Below are 18,676 nucleotides of genomic sequence, written 5' to 3'. Positions count from 1 at the left end.
AGAAAGGAAAAGAGAGAAATTCTCTTCCCAGCAGCAAGAGGGCACCAGGTGAAGTTAAAGAGGCCGCGGTCAGATAGTTGCCACCGTCAGCAACAAAAACATAATTATAAGAATGGGATTAGTTTCCAAAAGTTCAGCATTTTCATACATTCGGTCAAGGAGAGTGCAATCTCCAACTCTGAGGACAGGCCACTGGAAAGTCATCCTCCAAGAGATATAAATCATGAAAGGTCTCAGGATGTATGTTGTTCGTAAACATTGGAGGGCTTAAAAATTAATTTACGTGATGCAGGTGTATCTAATTGTCCTTGAGAAGGGTGTGTGCTCATTACCTTTACTGATCCATCAGAATGGCTCACAGCCATAGTGCTGCGTAGGACCTGCCACGACTGTAACATACAGCTTCTAATGGACAAGGACAGATGATGCTGGCTATAGAGACTATCAGTGCCTTATCTTGCTCTGTTTTGTTCTTTCCAGATACATGAGCACACAAAGCATGTGACAGGGCCCAGATGGAAGACGAGTGCAGTTCTACCGCATCACCCTGTTGTGATCTTTGTAGAGAACAGTAAAAATGTTTTTAAAAGAATGAAATCCAAAGGCCCTATTATTTACCAAAAGAAGCCATAAGATTCCACGGTTTAAAGCAGAAGAATTGTTATTATGCAAAAATCAAACAAGTTGGAGATTCGATAGTGGTGTTCAAAAATCACGAGGAGGCTGGACAGATAGAGAAATTGTTCCCCCTCGTAAAAGGATTGAGAACGAGATTTAAAGTGATTTGCAAAATAAGCAAATACGATGTCAGAAAAATCTTTTTCACACAGTGAGTGGTTCGGTTCTGGAATTCATTGCCTGGAAGTCTGATGGAAGCAGGTTCAATCAAGGCATTCAAGAAGGTATTAGATGCCATAAAGTAGCCTCAGCACTGCAGAGGCTTCTACTCTCTTAGGCTAGCACTCATCATTTCTTCTTCTGTCTCGTACAGGTGAAATCATCCAACCCTAGGCACGTTTAGACCTGTCTCCACAATCCCTGAGGAGCAAGAAGGTGATGAAGATGCAAAGTCTCAACTTATAAATGCACTGTTCACCAGTGCAGATACATTCCCCTCGGTGGGTTCTCGTTTGCGAGTGTAGATAGGGTGGCAATCCCAGCACTAGAGGCAGAGAAAGCGTGGATCGGTTCCCCTCAGAGGAGGGAGGACAGACATAGCCCTGCCCAGCTGGCACAGATGCAGGGCTCTCGAGTCACAAGAAGGAAGGTTTTTCCTTGAACAGTAGCAGGAGATATGCTCCCAGATGTTGGAGTTTCCCCAAGGCTGTGAAGGGTCTTGGGCATCCAAACTTACAAATTAGGAGCAGCAGTAGATTACTCGGCTCTTTGTGCCTGCTCCGCCATTCAATAAAATCATGGCTGATCTGACAGCAACCCAATAACCTACTCTTTGTAACCCAATAACCAGTCTACTCCCAATAACCTTTCACCCCTGGCTTATCAGAAACCTATCTACTGACTTGAAAATGTTCAAAGACTTTGCTTGCACTGTCTTTTGAGGAAGGGAGTTCCAAAGATTCACTACCTTCTGGGAGAAAACATTTCTTTGCACCTGACTTAAATGGGCAACGCCTTATTTTTAAACAGTAACTCCTAGTTCTGTATTTGCCCACAAGAGGAAACGTTCTCTCTATATCTAACAGTCAAGATCCATTAGGATCTTATGTTTCAATCAAGTCACTTCTTACTCTTCTAAATGCTCGTGGATACAAGCGTAACTTGTCCAATCTTTCCTCATAAGAAAACCCATCCATTCCTGCTATCAGTTTAGTAAACCTTTCTGAACAGCTTCTAACGCATTTGCATCCTTCCTGAAATAAGACGTGGAGATGCCGACGTTGGACTGGGGTGAGCACAGTAAGAAGTCTTACAACATCAGGTTAAAGTCCAACAGGTTGGTTTGGAATCACTAGCTTTCGGAGTGCACTTCCTTCATCAGGTGAGTGTGACCTGATGAAGGAGCTGCGCTCCGAAAGCGAGTGATTCCAAACAAACCTGTTGGACTTTAACCTGGTGTTGTAAGATTTCTTACTGTTCCTTAAATAAGAAGACCAATATTGTACACAGATGTAGTCTCATCAGTGTCCTGTATAACTGAAGCATAACCTCCATACTTTTATATTCAATTCCCCTTACAATAAACAATAACATTAGCTTTCCTAATTACTTGCTGTACGTGCATACTAGCCTTTTGCGCTAGGACACCCAAATTCCTATGAATCTCAGAGCACTGCAATCTTTCTCCATTTAGATGATATGCTTCTTTTTATTCTTCCTGCCAAAATGGACAATTTCCCATTTTCCCATGTTACACTCCATTTGCCAGAGCTTTGCCCACTCATTTACCCTATCTATATCCCTTTGTCACCTCCTTATGCCCTCTTTACAGTTTAATTTCTTATCTACCTTCAAGTCACCAGCAAATTTAGCAACCATACCCTTGATTCTCTTCATCCAATTCATTTATATAAACTGTAAAAAGATGTGGGGCGAAATTCTCCGGTATTGGCGCGATGTCCGCCGACTGGCGCCCAAAACGGCGCAAATCAGACGGGCATCGCGCCGCTCCAAAGGTGCGGAATGCTCCGCATCTTTGGGGGCCGAGCCCCAACCTTGAGGGGCTAGGTCGGCGCCGGACAAATTTCCGCCCTGCCAGCTGGCGGAAAAGGCCTTTGGTGCCCCGCCAGCTGGCGCGGAAATGACACCTCCGGGCGGCGCATGCGCGGGAGCCTCAGCGGCCGCTAACAGCTTCCCACGCATGTGCAGTGGAGGGAGTCTCTTCTGCCTCCGCCATGGTGGAGACCGTGGGGGAGGCGGAAGGGAAAGAGTGCCCTCACGGCACAGGCCCGCCCGTGGATCGGTGGGCCCCGATCACGGGCCAGGCCACCGTGGGGGCACCCCCTGGGGCCAGATCGCCCCGCGACCCAGGACCCCGGAGCCCGCCCGCGCCGCCTTGTCCCACCGGTAAGGTAGGTGGTTTAATTCACGCCGGCGGGACAGGCATTTTAGCGGCGGGACTTCGGCCCATCCGGGCCGGAGACTCGCGCGGGGGGCCCGCCAACCGGTGCGGCGCGATTCCCGCCCCCGCCGAATCTCCGCGGAGAATCTCGCCCCAGGTCCTGGCACAGATACCTGTTGCACACCACTTGTTCATTCCGCCAACCTGAAAAAGACCCATTTATGGCTATCCTTGGTTTCCTAATAGGCCAATCTTCTATCCATGCCAATGTACTTGAGCTTTTATTTTCCGCAATAACTTGTGATGTGGCACCTTATCAAAAGCCTTCTAGAAATCGAAGTACAGTATATCAATTGGTTCCATTTTATCCACAAATTCACAACTCCAATAAATTGGTTCTGCATGATTTTCCTGTCACATTGTTGACACTGCCTGATCGGCTTGAATCTTTCTAAGTGCACTGCCATAACACTTTTAATACAAGTTTTCAACATTTCCTCTACGACAGATGTTAAGCTAACTGGCCTATTGTTTCCTGCTTTATGTCTCCCTCACTTTTTGGATAAAGGAGCTACATTTGTTATTTTCATATCTAATGGAACTTGTCCCGAATCTAGGAAGTTTAGGAAAATTAAAACCAATGCATCAACTATTTCACGAGCCACTTTTTAAAAACCTTAGGATGAAGTCATTCAGGACCCGGGGATTTATCAGGCTACAGCTCCAGCAATTTGCTAAGTACCACTTACTTCCCTGGTAATAACAACTTTCCTGAGTTCCTTTTTCCCTTCCAATTCGTGATTTAAGCTGCTTCTGGGATATTACTTGTATCCGCGATAGAGAAGATCAATGCAAAATCATGTTCAATTCATCGGCCATCTCTTTATTTTCCATTGATTCCCCAGGCTCGCTTACTAGAGGACTAAGGTTCATTTTGCTAATTCTCTTCTTAGTTATGCAACTATACGGCACAATTTTCCACACGCCCCGCCGTGTGTTTTGTGGCAGCGTAGATAGCCTGCTATTGGCTGGGGGTGGGATATTTTGGTCCGATCATTGTTCACGGGATTTGCCGTTGAGTGCATTCCCCACTGCCAGGAAACCCGCGGGGAGTGGGGGGTCCGCCGGTGTGAACGGCCAGAATTTACGGCCATTGAACCTCTTACCATCTGTTTTTATATTTCGAGCTTTCTCTTGTACTCTACTTTTTCCCTCCTTATTAATCGTTTTGTCATTCTTTGATGTTCTTTCTATTCTGTCCAATCTTCTGACCTGCCACCCATCTTTGTGCAATCATGTGCTTCTTCTTCAAGTTTGATACGTTCTTTAACTTTTCAGCTGAGGATCTTTGCCTTGGAATGTTTCTTTTTTGTTAGAATATTATCTACTCTGAGCATTTTGAAATACCTTTAAATGTCTGCCGCTGCATCTCTATTGACCTATCCCTTAACCTCATTTGCCAGTTCACTTTAGCTAGCTCTGCTTTCATTCCCACATAATGACCCTTAATTAAGTTTAAGATATTAATATTGGAGTCACTCTTCTGTAAAATTCAAACACATTATAATCAGTTACCTTGGGATGTCTTCACTGTGGTTATCAATTAATCCTGTCTCATTGTACAATACCAGATCCTGCTCCCTAGTTGACTCCAGAACATGCATTTCTAAGAAATTTTCCCGAAAACATTATATGAACTCATCTCGGCGACCTATGCCCTTCTTCTTTTTCCAGTCTATGATTTACAACAATCTGTGGTCCCTATCTGCTTCAAGAAGACGACCATCATCCCTGTACCAAAGAAAAGCCAAGCAGCGTGCCTTAATGACTATCATCCAGTGGCTCTGACATCCATCATTATGAAGTGCTTCGAAAGTTTAGTCATGGCACGAATCAAGATGGATTCTTATCTATTGGTTTCCTAATGATTCACCTTAGGAAGGAGCAGTGCTCCGAAAGCTAGTGATTTGAAACAAACCTGTCAGTTGGACTTTAACCTGATGTTGTAAGACTACTTACTGTGCCCACCTATGACTGTGTGGCTAAATTCCCCTCCAACTCGATTTTCAAATTTGCTGATGACACCACCATATAGGGTCGGATTTCAACAATTACGAGACAGAGTACAGGAAAGAGATACAGAATCTGGTGAACTGGGGCGACGACAATAATTTCTCCCTCAATGTCAACAAAACGAAGGAGATTGTCAGCGACTTCAGGAAGCGTAGAGGAGAACATGCCCCTGTCTACATCAATGGGAACGAAGTAGAAAGGGTTGAGAGCTTCAGGCTTTTAGGTGTCCAGATTACCAACAACCTGTCCTGGCCCCCCATGCTGACGCTATAGTTAAAAAAGCCCATGAACGACTCGACTTTCTCAGAAGACTAAGGAAATTTGGCATGTCAGCTACGACTCTCACCAACTTTTACAGATGCACCATAGAAAGCATTCTTTCTGGTTGTATCACAGCTTGGTATTGTTCCTGCTCTGCCCAAGACCGCAGGGAACTACAAAAGGTTGTGAATATAGTCCAGTCCATCACACAAACCAGCCTCCCATCCATTGACTCGGTCTACAATTCCCGCTGCCTCGGAAAGGCAACCAGCATAATTAAGGACCCCACGTATCCCGGACATACTCTCTTCCACCTTCTTTCATCAGGAAAAAGATACAAAAGTTTGAAGTCACGTACCAACCGACTCAAGAACAGCTTCTTCCCTGCTGCCATCAGACTTTTGAATGGATCTACCTCGTATTAAGTTGATCTTTTCTCTACACCCTAGCTATGACTGTAACATTACCTTCTGTAGTCTCTCCTTCCTTCCTATGTATGTATGCGTGTCTGTATAGCATGCAAGAAACAATACTTTTCACTGCATACTAATACATGTGACAATAATAAATCAAATCAAATTAAAATCCCCCATGATTATTGCCATACCTTTCTGACAAGCTCCAATTATCTCTTCATTTGCACTGTCCTACCATGCAGTTACAATTAGGGGGCCAGTACACCAATGACACAAGTGACTTCTTGCCTTCATAATTTCTCATCACACAGCCTCTACATCCTGTTTTCCTGAACTTAGGTCTAATGTGCCAATACCATCATTAATTAGCAGAGCCACCCCTCCACCTTTTTCTAGCTTCCGGTCTTTCCTAAATGTCACGTACCCATCAAAATTCAGGTCCCATTCTATGTCAGACTGTAGCCATGTCTCTGTAATGCCTATCAGATTGTATTTATTTAACTCTATTGCGCTATCAGTTCACCTGTTTAGTTCCAAATGCTATGTGCATTCAGATACTTTAATTTTGTCATTTTATTATTTTTGTAACCTCTAGCCTTGATTGTTGTTTTACTCTTAGGTTTATACTCTCTATCTCTTCCTGTCACATTCTATTTATCATTTCACCTATTAATGTTTTTCTCTCTTGACTTGTCTCTACTTTTTGGTTTGCCACATCTTCCTAAATTTGAACACTTGCCCTTGGCCAAAGGATAGAGGAATCCATTAAGCTCATGTGTGCCACTGGCACAGGACTATGAGTACATGAGCTCTTCAATAGACAGAGTGGCCAACAGCTTGAAGAGTTATATATGGGAACAGTTGGGACTGCTTACAGCAACTGCACACTGATACTTATAGGATGCATGCCACACTATGTAGCCTGGCCTGTCAGTAGCAATAATAGTTCAGGGATGTTCAGAGGGGCTACTAGCTACACCCCAGCTAGTGCTCACTTCCAGCTTTCCAGATGTTCTAATCAAGGACCGAGGGTATTACAATGGAGGATGAGGATGCCACCAACGGCCTCTAAAGATCCCCCAATGAGGGAAATGTGCATCTCAGTCACAAGCTGAAAAAAGTGAACAGGCTTCTTCCACCTCCTCCAAAGCTACAAGGGGGGGGGGGTATCACATAGGAGTGGTTGAGGACGGAGGCCACCACTTCATATGGGCTGCTGAGTGGATCACTGTGGAAGCACTTTCTTATGAGCTGTCTACTGTTTTCCTCTGTATCAACAATGGTGACACACATCTGGCACTTCTTTTATTGCTGCCGTGGAAAAGTGGTATTTGGACATGAAATGATTATGGACCCTCCAGATTGAGGGCAGATACTCTGGGCAGATGTGCTTCCTTCAGTAACAGTAAGCCATTAGATGTTTCAGGTTGCAACTACCAGTGATGTGTTCGCAGTTATCTCAGGATAAACACTCCTGAAACAGTTGGTCCCTGACTTCCATGGCATCCTGATGAGCCTTTTGGGTCCCGAGCCATGCCTAACTGGATGTGAAAAAGAGCAAGGGGAGGTGCAGTCGGGGCACTTTGGTGTTCTGCATCCTCTTCCTTTGCCTCCAACTCTTCTTGCTCTTTTTCACCTCCTCTAGCTCCTGGTCTTGCCCCATTGAGTTGTTTACTTCGAGGGCCTCACCGTTCTCAAAGTCCGTGGGCGCGATTCTCCACTCCCACGCAGGTTGGGAGAATCGCCTGGGCTGGCAACATTTCCCGAGACGCCGGTCCGACTCCCTCCCGCGATTCTCCCAAGCGGCGGGAATGGCCCGGTCGAGTTTCGCGGGCCGCAGGCCGGAGAATCGCCGGAGACACCCAAAATGGCGATTCTCCGGCACCCCCGCGATTCTGAGGCCCGGATGGGCCGAGCGGCCAAGCCAAAACGGCGGGTTCCCCCCGGCGCCGTCCACACCTGGTCGCTGCAGTCGTGGGCGGTGCGTGAACGCTGGGGGGGCGAGGGGGGATCCTGCACCGGGCTTCACCTGCAATGTGGGGTGGCCCGCGATCGGTGCCCACCGATTGTCAGGCCGTCCTCTCTAAAGGAGGATCTCCTTCCTTCTGCGGCCCCGCAAGATCCGTCTCCCATCTTCTTGCGGGGCAGATTTGGACAGAACGGCAACCACGCATGCGCGGATGACGTCCGTTATGCGGCGCTGCTTTTACGCGGGCGACAAGGCCTGGCGCGGGTAGATGACGCGGCCCCGATACTGGCCCATTGTCAGGGCCTGAATCGGTCGGGACCGGGGTCGTTCCGCGCCGTCGTGAACCTCGACGGCGTTCACGACGGCGCGGCCACTTCGGCGTGGGAGTGGAGAATCGCGCCCCATGGATTTATGGAGGGCCATTTTCTGGACACCGTCAGTGATATTTTTGCAGGAGGAATTGGGAGAGTGCCACCTGACTAGTCGAGGCACCAGAATTGCATCTTCAATCCCAATGGTCTGCTTAGCGGTTGTCCTATTGAGCAGGTGACATTGTTGTACTGCTTCTATATATCTATCTGAGGCTACTGTACAGGGTCAGCAGACACCTCTTCAAGGGATGGCTTTTATGCCCTAGAATCCATCCATAGACTTTGAGGATTGGAGTGAAGATGTAAGGCAGCATGCATTACTGGAGGCTGAAGAAGTCATAATGGCTGTCAGGAAAGTGAGTGTCTATGTGCAGTAAGCTTTTGTTGTGGTCACAGACTAGTGAAAGCCCTTCCTGTTGATAAATTTGATTGGGAAGTCATTAAGTGTCTTTATACCACAAAGTGCAATTGACAAAGCCTGGACCTGGGGAAATCCGCAGTTGAAACCCACTTTGTATGTGTGTCATTAAATTAATGTATTATCCAGCTCTGTCTAAAAAGACATCAGTGACCTGTGAGATGGAGCAATGTGCTGCTACTTACTAGATAGTACTGTCCCATCCTTACCACTGTCTTGGTGAAATGCTGCTGCAAATGGTGTCTCAAAATAAACATGCCGGAAGACAGCGTTGGTATTTTTGGGATCCATCTGTCTCCGTTCCCATCCCCGGTGGGCCCAAGAATTCAGCCCATATGTAACGATCCTGTTATTAAACATTGTGGAAATCACAAAATCCTCACACTGCAGGAGGAGATTATTCAGCCCTTCGAGTCTACACCTTCCCTCCAAAGGAGCACCCCACCCAGGTCCATTCTCCCTCTCCATCCCCCCCCCCCCCGGCTAACTTTTTGGACCCAAGAGGTAATTTATCATGACCAATCCACTTAACCTGCATATCTTTGGACTGTGGGAAGAAACCGCAGCACTCGGAGGAAATCCACGCAGACACGGGGAGAATGTACAAACTCCACACAAGGCTAGAATCAAACTGGGTCCCTGGCACTGTGAGGCAACAGTGTTAACTACTGTGCCACCCTGCCGCCTAATTTGCTTACATTTTCCATTGTTGAAACATAATGTAATCACCCAGTTATTAAAAATAATGCAATAATCATATTATTAAATACAGTGCAATCACACCATGTCATTAAAAATTCTGTAATAATGCATTATTAAACATAACAACATTATCGCTTTGCCAAATATAGTGCAGTTACACCATGTTATTAAACACAACTCCTCTGTGAATGCAACCCTGAAGTTAGACCTGAAATTGTGCCCATTCCCATTCTTCTGATGTCAAGTCATGTTCACGTTTCCTACAATCTTATTAGAATATATCTAAACATTAAAATCAGCATAAACAATTGGAAAACACAGAACCTACATCTTGCTTACCTTCATTAAAGCGGAAGTGAAAATTCAAGTTTTTAATACAACTTCCACTGTAAAAATACATTAAAAGAAATGGAGAATATAGTGCAGGTTTCAGTGAAAATATATATATTTTAAACCACACACGAATTGCAATAAAACATCTGTTTCCTGCAGTGCTTGAAAATCTAGTTGTAGTTGTAAGAAAGTATTTGAGCATGAGCAATTGCAGGAATATCATAAATGAAGTTCTGTTAACTTGGGGGCACTATTTTTATGGGGCAGAGATACATTTGACGAGAGGGATTAACAGAGGATGTGAAAGATGGAGGAGAAATTTGGCCTATTATATTTACGCACAAGAGCCACTTACGCCCAAAAGTTCACAATCTTTTAGGCCACGTAGTTGATTTGCAGCCCAGTTGATGTATCTCTGGGTGCAAATGAAATTTGAGTAGTTATCCTTTTTTAAACAAAGCATATTATTATTGACTCTGTTAATAAACATAACTGCCCTTATTAAACATAACACAATTATATTATTAATAAACATTGCACCATCACCCATATGTTATTAAAATAATACATTAATTGCTTATGCGGATCATTGTAGTATTTTACTGACTGGCCCTAAAACTGTAGCAAATAATGTCTGCCAGTATTAGCATGTTCTAGTGGTAATCTATACCTCAGTCTGACCTGAGGATCAGCCAATTAGAATGCTATATTTTCAAACAATGGTTACATTTATTTTTTAGTGCACTATTCTGGAAAATAGATTTTATCTCATTAGAATTAATCTTCAGTAGTGTTTTTCTGTCATTATTACTGATTCACATTGTGACATTTTGATGGATTCTCTTTATCCTACATTTTTGGAGAAATAGAACAAAGAACAATACAGCCAATGAACAGGCCCTTTGGCCCTCCAAACCTATACTGGTCACGATACCACCAAATAGTTAACTTTTCCGTCAAAAATAAAATGACAGCCTAATTAGGCTGCAGACACTAGTTTAATTATTCCAGACCAGTGAGAAGGGTGGAATCAAGCAAAGCGTAGCCCTCAACTGCTTGTGACATTTTTAAAGTTAGAAAATTAAAGTTAGCTAACCATCTGGTTGGATATTTTGAAAGAAAAAACTAACTGCAAACTTTCAGGCAGTTAACTGGACAGCCTGGAAAGTTTCAAAATAATACTGACCATGCAAAGTCAAAATGATGCGAGATCACCTCAGTAAATTTCATCATTATGGGAAATTCTAATCGCTTTTGTTTTTTTAACTGAGGAATGGTTTGTCAGATTCCAAATTATTCTCCCACAAAGTTGCGTTTAATGAAAACGATGCGAGGACTTAAGGCACAAAACTAATATTTAGTGATGAAGCTGTAAATCTTAACAATTGTAACAGCTTATAATTTTTGTTCAATAGACTGCCTAAATTGTAAAAAGAAACTTTTGGGGGAATTCTACACTGATTCATATGGATACATAATGCTCAGTATAGTATGACAGACTGGGAGTTTTTAATTAGAATTGAACTTTTCTGTGAACCAGGACTGCATAAAAGCAGATTTTGTCCCTTACTAACTGCATTTGACATTTAGCCTACCTAACCAATGTGAAGTACTTTATTTTTAAATGGATATCACTTTGACTTCTAACAGAGATTAGTAGCATAATATTCATTTTTCACGAGATGGCCTTTGATCCTAACATCAACTTACTATGATTTAACAGAATGTACATAATTTAAGCAAGTTGAGCTATCGAAAGCCAGTTATTTAAACTCTCCAAGTAGTAACAACAAAGTATTTTGCTGCAAAATCTGAGCATGCCAATGCTTTTTTGCTATTTCTAAAACTAATTTGCAGGGTCACGATCTATTGACTGCAAAAATGTAAAATGTTTAATAACTTTAATGATCCTGGAACAGTCTAGTTAAATCATGCACTCCCACTTCTAGTACACAAGTAAAGTTGTAAAATAGAATTTATTTTCAAAATAAATAGGGAAATTGCTGAAATTCTAATTTTTTCCCTGATAATATCAAAAAACAAAAGTAATCATGATTATTATGGACATTAATTATTGCTACAGGTGGAAAACATATTAATAATACAATTAATTATTGACCATTATTTATGAATTCTAATACAATACCAACAGATTGGAGAAAAAGCCCCAAACCGGATATGAACACAGTAACAGACAGAAATTATATTGGTCTATGCAAACTTTATGTGCTATCTGCAGTTTTCTTGTACATAGTTCTGTAGATCCTTTCTAGACTTTCTTCAAAGATTGCCCTGTGAGGCTTTCCTTGATAAACAGCAGCCCGATTCGACCAATAATCACCATCTCCCAGATGGACAGAAGCATTTTGCTGAAGCACTGAACTGTATGGGGACAGAAAGAAGTCCGGATTGTACATCTGTACTAATTTTACAAAGCTTCCAACATTTTTTTAATAGCAGTTAATAAACTCACTTCAGAAATCAGTAATTTGTTAGAAAGTAACTAAAATATTTTAGAAGGAAAATTTATAATATCTGTCTACTATTTTCACAGAGTTTTCAATTTCTAATGATAGAACATTATAATGTCATAGATTGAATGCAAATTAAGTTAAGATGTATCCCTCAGGATAAAAAAGTGAAATGGTTACAGAAGCCAAATGAGGAGGTGAAAACTGAAGGCCAAGCACAAAAAAAACAAATGCCAGGAATGTTTTCAGGGATTCTTCACCGGCTACTGTGATTTGGACATCCACTGTTATGACAGCTGATAAGGAGAACCCCAGACAATATTCCAGGCAAAAAAAAAGTGAAGCAAAATGTGATAAAGGGGTATAAGAAGTATCATGGGCTATAGAATTTTACTGATACTGGATCTGGCCACATGGATCAAAATGATTTTTTCTGATTCTGTGCATTTATGTACTGCGAGGTGCGGGAGTTATCCGAAGTTCAGTTGAGGATAACTAAAATCAATATTGGTGGATATAAAGCAACAGTAATAAGGCAGACTGTAGAAAGCAACATGAGGGATCCAATTTTTTTTCAGCCAGACAATAATAAAAGACCACCGAGGTATTTCAAGGGATACATTGAATAGAGTGTTTTAGATGATTGGGAAATGGCAGATTTTTAAATAATTCCAACAAGCATCTGATTCTTTGGGTGCGATCTAGTGGACCCATTCGCCGCAGACAGAAATGTCATAATGGCCGCTAAATCTCGCAAGCGGGCAAAAATTGGATTTGTGTGGGCGAGATTTCAATTTGAGATCCTCCCTGCCCCCATCCCACCATTGACATCATCAGATTCACAGCCAGCAATGAAGTGAACCAGGGCGGCATGGTGGTGCAGTGGTTAGCACTGCTGCCTCATGGCGACAAGGTACTTTTCGATTCCGGCACCAGGTCACTGTTTGTGTGGTGTTTGCACATTGACCCCATGTCTGCATGGGTCTCACCCCCACAATCCAAAGATGTGTAGGGTAGGTGGATTGGCCATGCTAAATTACCCCTTAATTGGAAAAAAAATGAATTGTGTACTCTAAATTTATTTAAGAAAAGAATGTGAACCTGATTTGCAAAGATCTGAATATATTTGAATACATTTTAATGTAATTAATGGGCCATACTTCATAGCACCCACCCACAACGTACCTTTCCCCCCACGGCGGTGTGACATCATGCCAGCACTAATCACTACTGGTTTTCAAAAGCCACAAACAGTCATGATGACTATGTTAGGGGAAGAACGTGCCTGTAGACCCCTGGGTTGAGGGACAAGGCTGGGCATTTCCCCATGGCAGTGCCAATGACGTCCTTGATACTTGTATGATGGTGGTCGGGGGGAAGAGTGCTCCTGGTACCTCTGTGGCGGAGGGAGATGGGTGGTGCCCCAATGCTTGTTGGGGTTGCTCTGTGTCCGTTGGGGGATGCGGGGGGGGGGAAGAGCTATCTCTTAAGTGCAGATTGGGGCTCCACTCTTTAAGGATGGCACACTGAACCCTTGGGCCGGCCTTTATCAGGCCCCACAGAATGACAACATAAACCACTCTCCCAGAATTTCTGTCCACTAAGTGCCAGAAAATCTGATCTGAATACTGAGCTGTGTTTCTGGAGAGAAATATGCTAGTTTTCAGTCAGATGCCCTGACAAATTTTGAGAAAATTCCACCCATCATCTTAAATCTATGATGATGGTAGGTTAAAAAGTATGTCCAAACAAGTTTTAAAGCAAGACTCAAAGCATGTTAGAATATCCAAATCCATCTGTACCTGTGATGGTCCAAAGTCTCACACAATGAATTAACAGGTGATGTAGATCTTCTGGCTGAAGGATAATCGACCTCAGCAAAAGAATCCTACAACATGAAGCAACAGTCAAAACATCTGATAAATATCAACAATTTTGGATCACTATTTTTCACAGGCATGTCAACAACATTCTAAGAGGTGCAAAGCTTCATGCCAGAGTCTCTTTTAAAATAAATTTAGAGTATCCAATTATAATCTTTTCCCCAATTAATGAGCAATTTAGCGTGGCCAATCCACCTATCCGGCACATCTTTTTGGGTTGTGGGGTGAGACCCATGTAGACACGGGGAGAATGTGCAAACTCCACACAGACAGTGACCCGGGACCTGGATCGAACCTGGGTCCTTAGTGCTGAGGCAGCAGTGCTAACCACTGCGCCACCATGCTGGAGTCTTAAATTGTGAAATTTCTTCCTAAACCCTTCGCAAACTGAGATGTGATTCAAATCTCAAAACCTTTTTCAAGTTGATTCCACAACTCTTTCACAGTGTGCAACACTGTTTAACTTTATTATTAATTTTTTTTTGTTTGCTTATCAAAATAGAGTTTGGAATAATTTCTATAAGGCCCTGTAAATGCCTTATAGATGGTTAGACATATAAGTGCCCTCTCATCTGTCTTAACTATCTATCTTCACTCAACAGTTAGCTCGGCTTTGTGGAAGTACTTTAATCCCTCAGTCAGAAGACAGTGGGTTCAAATCTCATTCCTGGATTTAAGTAAATAATCAAAGCTGATAATTTGGTACAATATAGAGAGAGTGTTGCATTGTGAGAGATCCTAACATTTGATCATCTGGTTGTTCAGGTGAACACAAAAGATCTTGGGCGCGATTGTGGGGCTTCGTTGCTCCCAACTTGGTGTTGGGGCGAGGCCATTGAATCTTGCGAGAGGACTTCATCGAGAAACACGGCATTCTAAACTTCTTGCAGCGTGTTGCGATCTGGACCTCTCTCTCGTTGGGTGAGATCCAGGTGTGCACGCTTAAATTAGCCATTAGTTTCTTTTAAATATGCGCTCACCCAATTCATTTGGGGCCTTGGATTCACCAGTCTTGCCAGCGAAGCCTCAACCGGGTGCTGTTTGGTACTGGTTCAAAGTTGTGAGCCAGTCATGATAGTACCTCGGGAGTGCTAGGCTGGCAGTGCCCCGGTGCCAGGTTATCTGTGCCAGGGGTTGGGCCCGGGGGGGCCTTACCCATATGAGGTAAGGTGAAGGGGGGGGGCTCGAGGACCCTGGAAAAGATATGTTGGGTGCAGTTGGAGGATCCTGATGCCACGGTGGGTGCGCTGAGGGAGGTGTCGAAAAATCGCGGCTGCCTTTAAAATCCACAAGCAGTCTTCCTGTACTGGCGAGTTCAAGGAAGTGAATTAAAGAGTGACCTCGACAGGGAGTTACTCGTTGAGGCGCAAAGAATTTCAAAGTGCCATTGAATGGCAGGGTCTTTTTCGGCGCCGCCGTTCAGCAAACCTTTTGTTCGCTGAATCGTGACCTTTGGGTGGGATTTTATGGTGTGGTGGCGGCCTCACTCATCACCAGTAAGTCAGGTGTAGCCCTGTCCTAACCACCTCTGGGAGACTCCATCAGTTCAGATATACTCAGTGGATTCCCATGCGTTTTTAGAAAGGGAGCCAATGGATAAGCACCATGTAAATACCGACACAAGAAGCCAGAGCTCTGAGCCTCCTTTTATTAAGGGTGGGACAAGAAAAGTGGTGGAGGCAAACAAGGGTCTCTACACGGTGACTACGAAACTTCTAAATAGACGTGCATCCTTTAACAGTGGTAAGAATTTACATGGTTCAAGTTATGTCTTCAGTGGAAGTATTTACAAAGGCAGCTGAAAATAAGTTCCAGACCATGCCATTCTTCAGGGGTTACGAGTGGCTCAGTTGAAGCGAGCCGGAATCAGATCAAACCTTACGTTAATGGCATCCTGACAAGACCCTTGAACCAGGTCTGGCTGCCATCCAATACAACCAGGGTAACTAGGTGTTTGGCATCTTCCTCTTCCACCTCCTGTTTCTTCTCTTCCTCCAAGTCCTACTTCTCCTCTTGCTCTGTTGAGCAGTGTCCTCCAGGGCTATAACCCAAAATCCACACCTCTCTGGAGGGAATAGCAGACCACCAAAATGAACAAGATCCTTGAAGGAGTGTATTACACTGACTGCTAACTGCCTGCTCCAGGATCCTGAAACACATCTTCAGACACCCGATGGCCTACTCAATATTGTCCTTGTGAGCAGTTGGCTTCGGTTGTAGTGCCTCTGTGCAATCTCGACTTCTCGTGGAGGGGACCATCTCTTTAAGGGATCTTTCTTGTCCCCTAAAATCCAGTTTGAGGCGGGGTAGGGTGAAGAGCTGCAGCAGCCGAGGATGAAAAAGCCATAGTAGCTCCCAGGAAAGTAAGTACACATTTGCATAAATCTTTTGTGGTCGCAGACCAACTGAACATTAAGGGAGTGGAAGCTCTTTCTGTTGATGAATATGACTAGCTGGTCACTTGGTACATCAATGTCACATGTGTGCAATTGATTACTCCCTACACTTGGGGGAATCCAGTGATGGAGGTGAAACTCACTGCCTTGCGAGGCCCTGTCTGTGTGGAATTGAATGTACTATCCAGCTTTTGCAAATAGGGCATTAGTGACTTGCGAGATACAATGGTGTGAAGCCATTTACAAGATGCCACCAAGTTTGCAGCTGATCCTTGGTAGGAGCCAAAAGCAAAGTTCAAGATCACAGTGACCTTGACGGTTATTGGCAGGGCATGGCGAGCAATGCTGCAAGATGTTAGGTCTTTGGTGGTGAGGCCACAGATCTCTCTGACTATCCTCTGGTTCTCAGTCAGTTCTAAATATCTCCTTCTTTGCAGGATTTCTGAGGATATGGTTTTCATTTCCTTCCTGTCCCTCATCCCTCTCCTCTGCATTCCCAATGATCTGTCCTTCTTGAGGAGGATGTTGCTCTTCTGCCACTGGACCCTAAACCTGAGATTCATGCCCACATTGTCAACTGCTGCCTTCCTTGTACTCTGTTGGCCCCCCTAATTGTGTTTGATAGCTTTCCACTTCTTTTATGGTCCTTGATGCCAGTAGGGTAAGGACCCCCTGGGCTGCCCAAGTGCTTACTGAGCACTTCCCTGCAGCCTGTACTAACACATTCATATGGTTGAGACCCCCATGCGCAGTGCATCCTTTCATGGGCCTACCTAATTCCCTGTGCCAGCGATGACAGGTTGCCAGCAGTGTGTCCACCTGCTTGCACCTGGTCTGCCTGGACTCAGTGTGCAGCCAGTGAGCCCAGGTCAAAATGAGTCCTTTCACAATCTTAACTTACCATGGTTAATGGTTTGGGTAGGATTCCGGAGCTGTTTTCTCCCCATCCTGGTGAAACTTTCTGGCACTTTGAATGACATCAGGAAACTGGCTCATCAGACAGTTCTGGTATTCCCCCCACCCCTCTGTTCCCTCCCCTAGCGGGAACTGAACATTCAATCCTTGATTTCTCAGGCAATGGGAGGGGGAAATAGAAGCCACAACACCAAAATATGATGGACAAATACATAAAGCAATATTTATTTCAAAAAAATAGAACCATCACTGAATATATAAAGTAGATGTCAGACATCCATTAATTATGCTAAATACAAGTAGATTGAAATTCAAATTGAATTATTTAGTTTCTCTTCATTTGAATTCCAAGATTAAGCACTTAACTGATTCCGAGCTTCGTTTTCTGTTGAATTTTCATTCTCTAATTTTTCATTCTATGTAAATCAAATCATTACAGTACTTACAAAATGAAGCCTTTGTCTTGCACTGTTTGACTTCAAAACATTTAGTACTCGCTGATGGATCTCCTCCCATTTTGTTGGTCCAGAGCATTCTGGATAAAATCTAAATGATAAATAAAGCATCCCCATTGATTTATATCACTCGTAATAAGGGCAAAGTTCACACATTATGCACAACGGAAGGGTATTGGTGGAGTTGGGATAGGACAGAATCTTGCCCTCTGAAGATTTTCTAAGATCGCAACCAAAGTTTTATCTTTAGCCACTCTTGTGATCTTACTGGAGACAGCCAATAGGAGGCCGGACCTCTGCTTGGCTTGATCTGCAGCATGGGCCTAGTCCATAAGCAGTCAGATTCTAGTGGCCTCCCCAGGCCCCAGGAGACCAGTTACTTGCCGTGAATTGGCTACCTGCCGCTATGCCAGGTGGTTAGCTACTTCCATTACTCGCCTGTAATCGCATGATTACCCAGACAGTACAGCTTTGGGTGGTTGAACAAACAGACACTTCTGCTAATTTTCCCTGCACATGCTGGTAAGAGTTGCCCATTTAAGAAGTCAAAATGCAATGAGGAAGAATTAAAATGTAAAACGGTAAAGGTAAAAGCCCCAGGTTTTACTTTTACAAAGACAACACTATCTTTGCACTGATACACATATATGATCTTGTATAGAAAAATAAAATTTACATAAATAAGCCCTCCCAAGATACACATATGTTTAAAATTGCCCAAGTTGCATGGCAACTACATCTGCTTCATGAGGAATGTGATCTGTTACTCCACTCACTTTGGATTGAAGCCACATTCTGTAAAATTCCTGAATTTTGAAGATGTACATTGCGACCTTGTTGCAAGAAAAGTAAGGCTAGACCAGTGTCAGGTTTTCATTACCAAGATGGTTTTGTTATTTTTGACAGTTCAAGATGGTGGCTCACCACCTTCTCATGGATAATTAGCGATAGAAATATATGCTGGCCTAGTCAGTGATGTCCACATCCCGTGAAA

The 18,676-nt window shown here is 43.7% G+C and overlaps 1 protein-coding gene across 2 annotated transcripts in view; it reads right to left on the bottom strand.

The window, feature by feature from the left end:
• Positions 1 to 9,314: 9,314 nt before the first annotated feature.
• Positions 9,315 to 18,676, bottom strand: part of spata6 (spermatogenesis associated 6) — a 164,481-nt gene continuing 155,119 nt past the window's right edge. For both annotated transcript variants that reach the window (XM_072510930.1, XM_072510932.1), the window contains 3 exons: positions 17,674 to 17,773; positions 13,836 to 13,921; positions 9,315 to 11,944 (listed from right to left, as the gene is read on the bottom strand). In XM_072510930.1, the coding sequence (XP_072367031.1) occupies positions 11,785 to 11,944; positions 13,836 to 13,921; positions 17,674 to 17,773 (346 nt within the window). In that variant the 3' untranslated portion in view covers positions 9,315 to 11,784. The remainder of the gene's footprint in view (positions 11,945 to 13,835; positions 13,922 to 17,673; positions 17,774 to 18,676) is intronic.

The sequence above is a fragment of the Scyliorhinus torazame genome, chromosome 7 (genome assembly GCF_047496885.1).
Source record: "Scyliorhinus torazame isolate Kashiwa2021f chromosome 7, sScyTor2.1, whole genome shotgun sequence".
NCBI lineage: Eukaryota > Metazoa > Chordata > Chondrichthyes > Carcharhiniformes > Scyliorhinidae > Scyliorhinus > Scyliorhinus torazame.
This window is presented reverse-complemented; position numbering and strand designations above follow the sequence as displayed.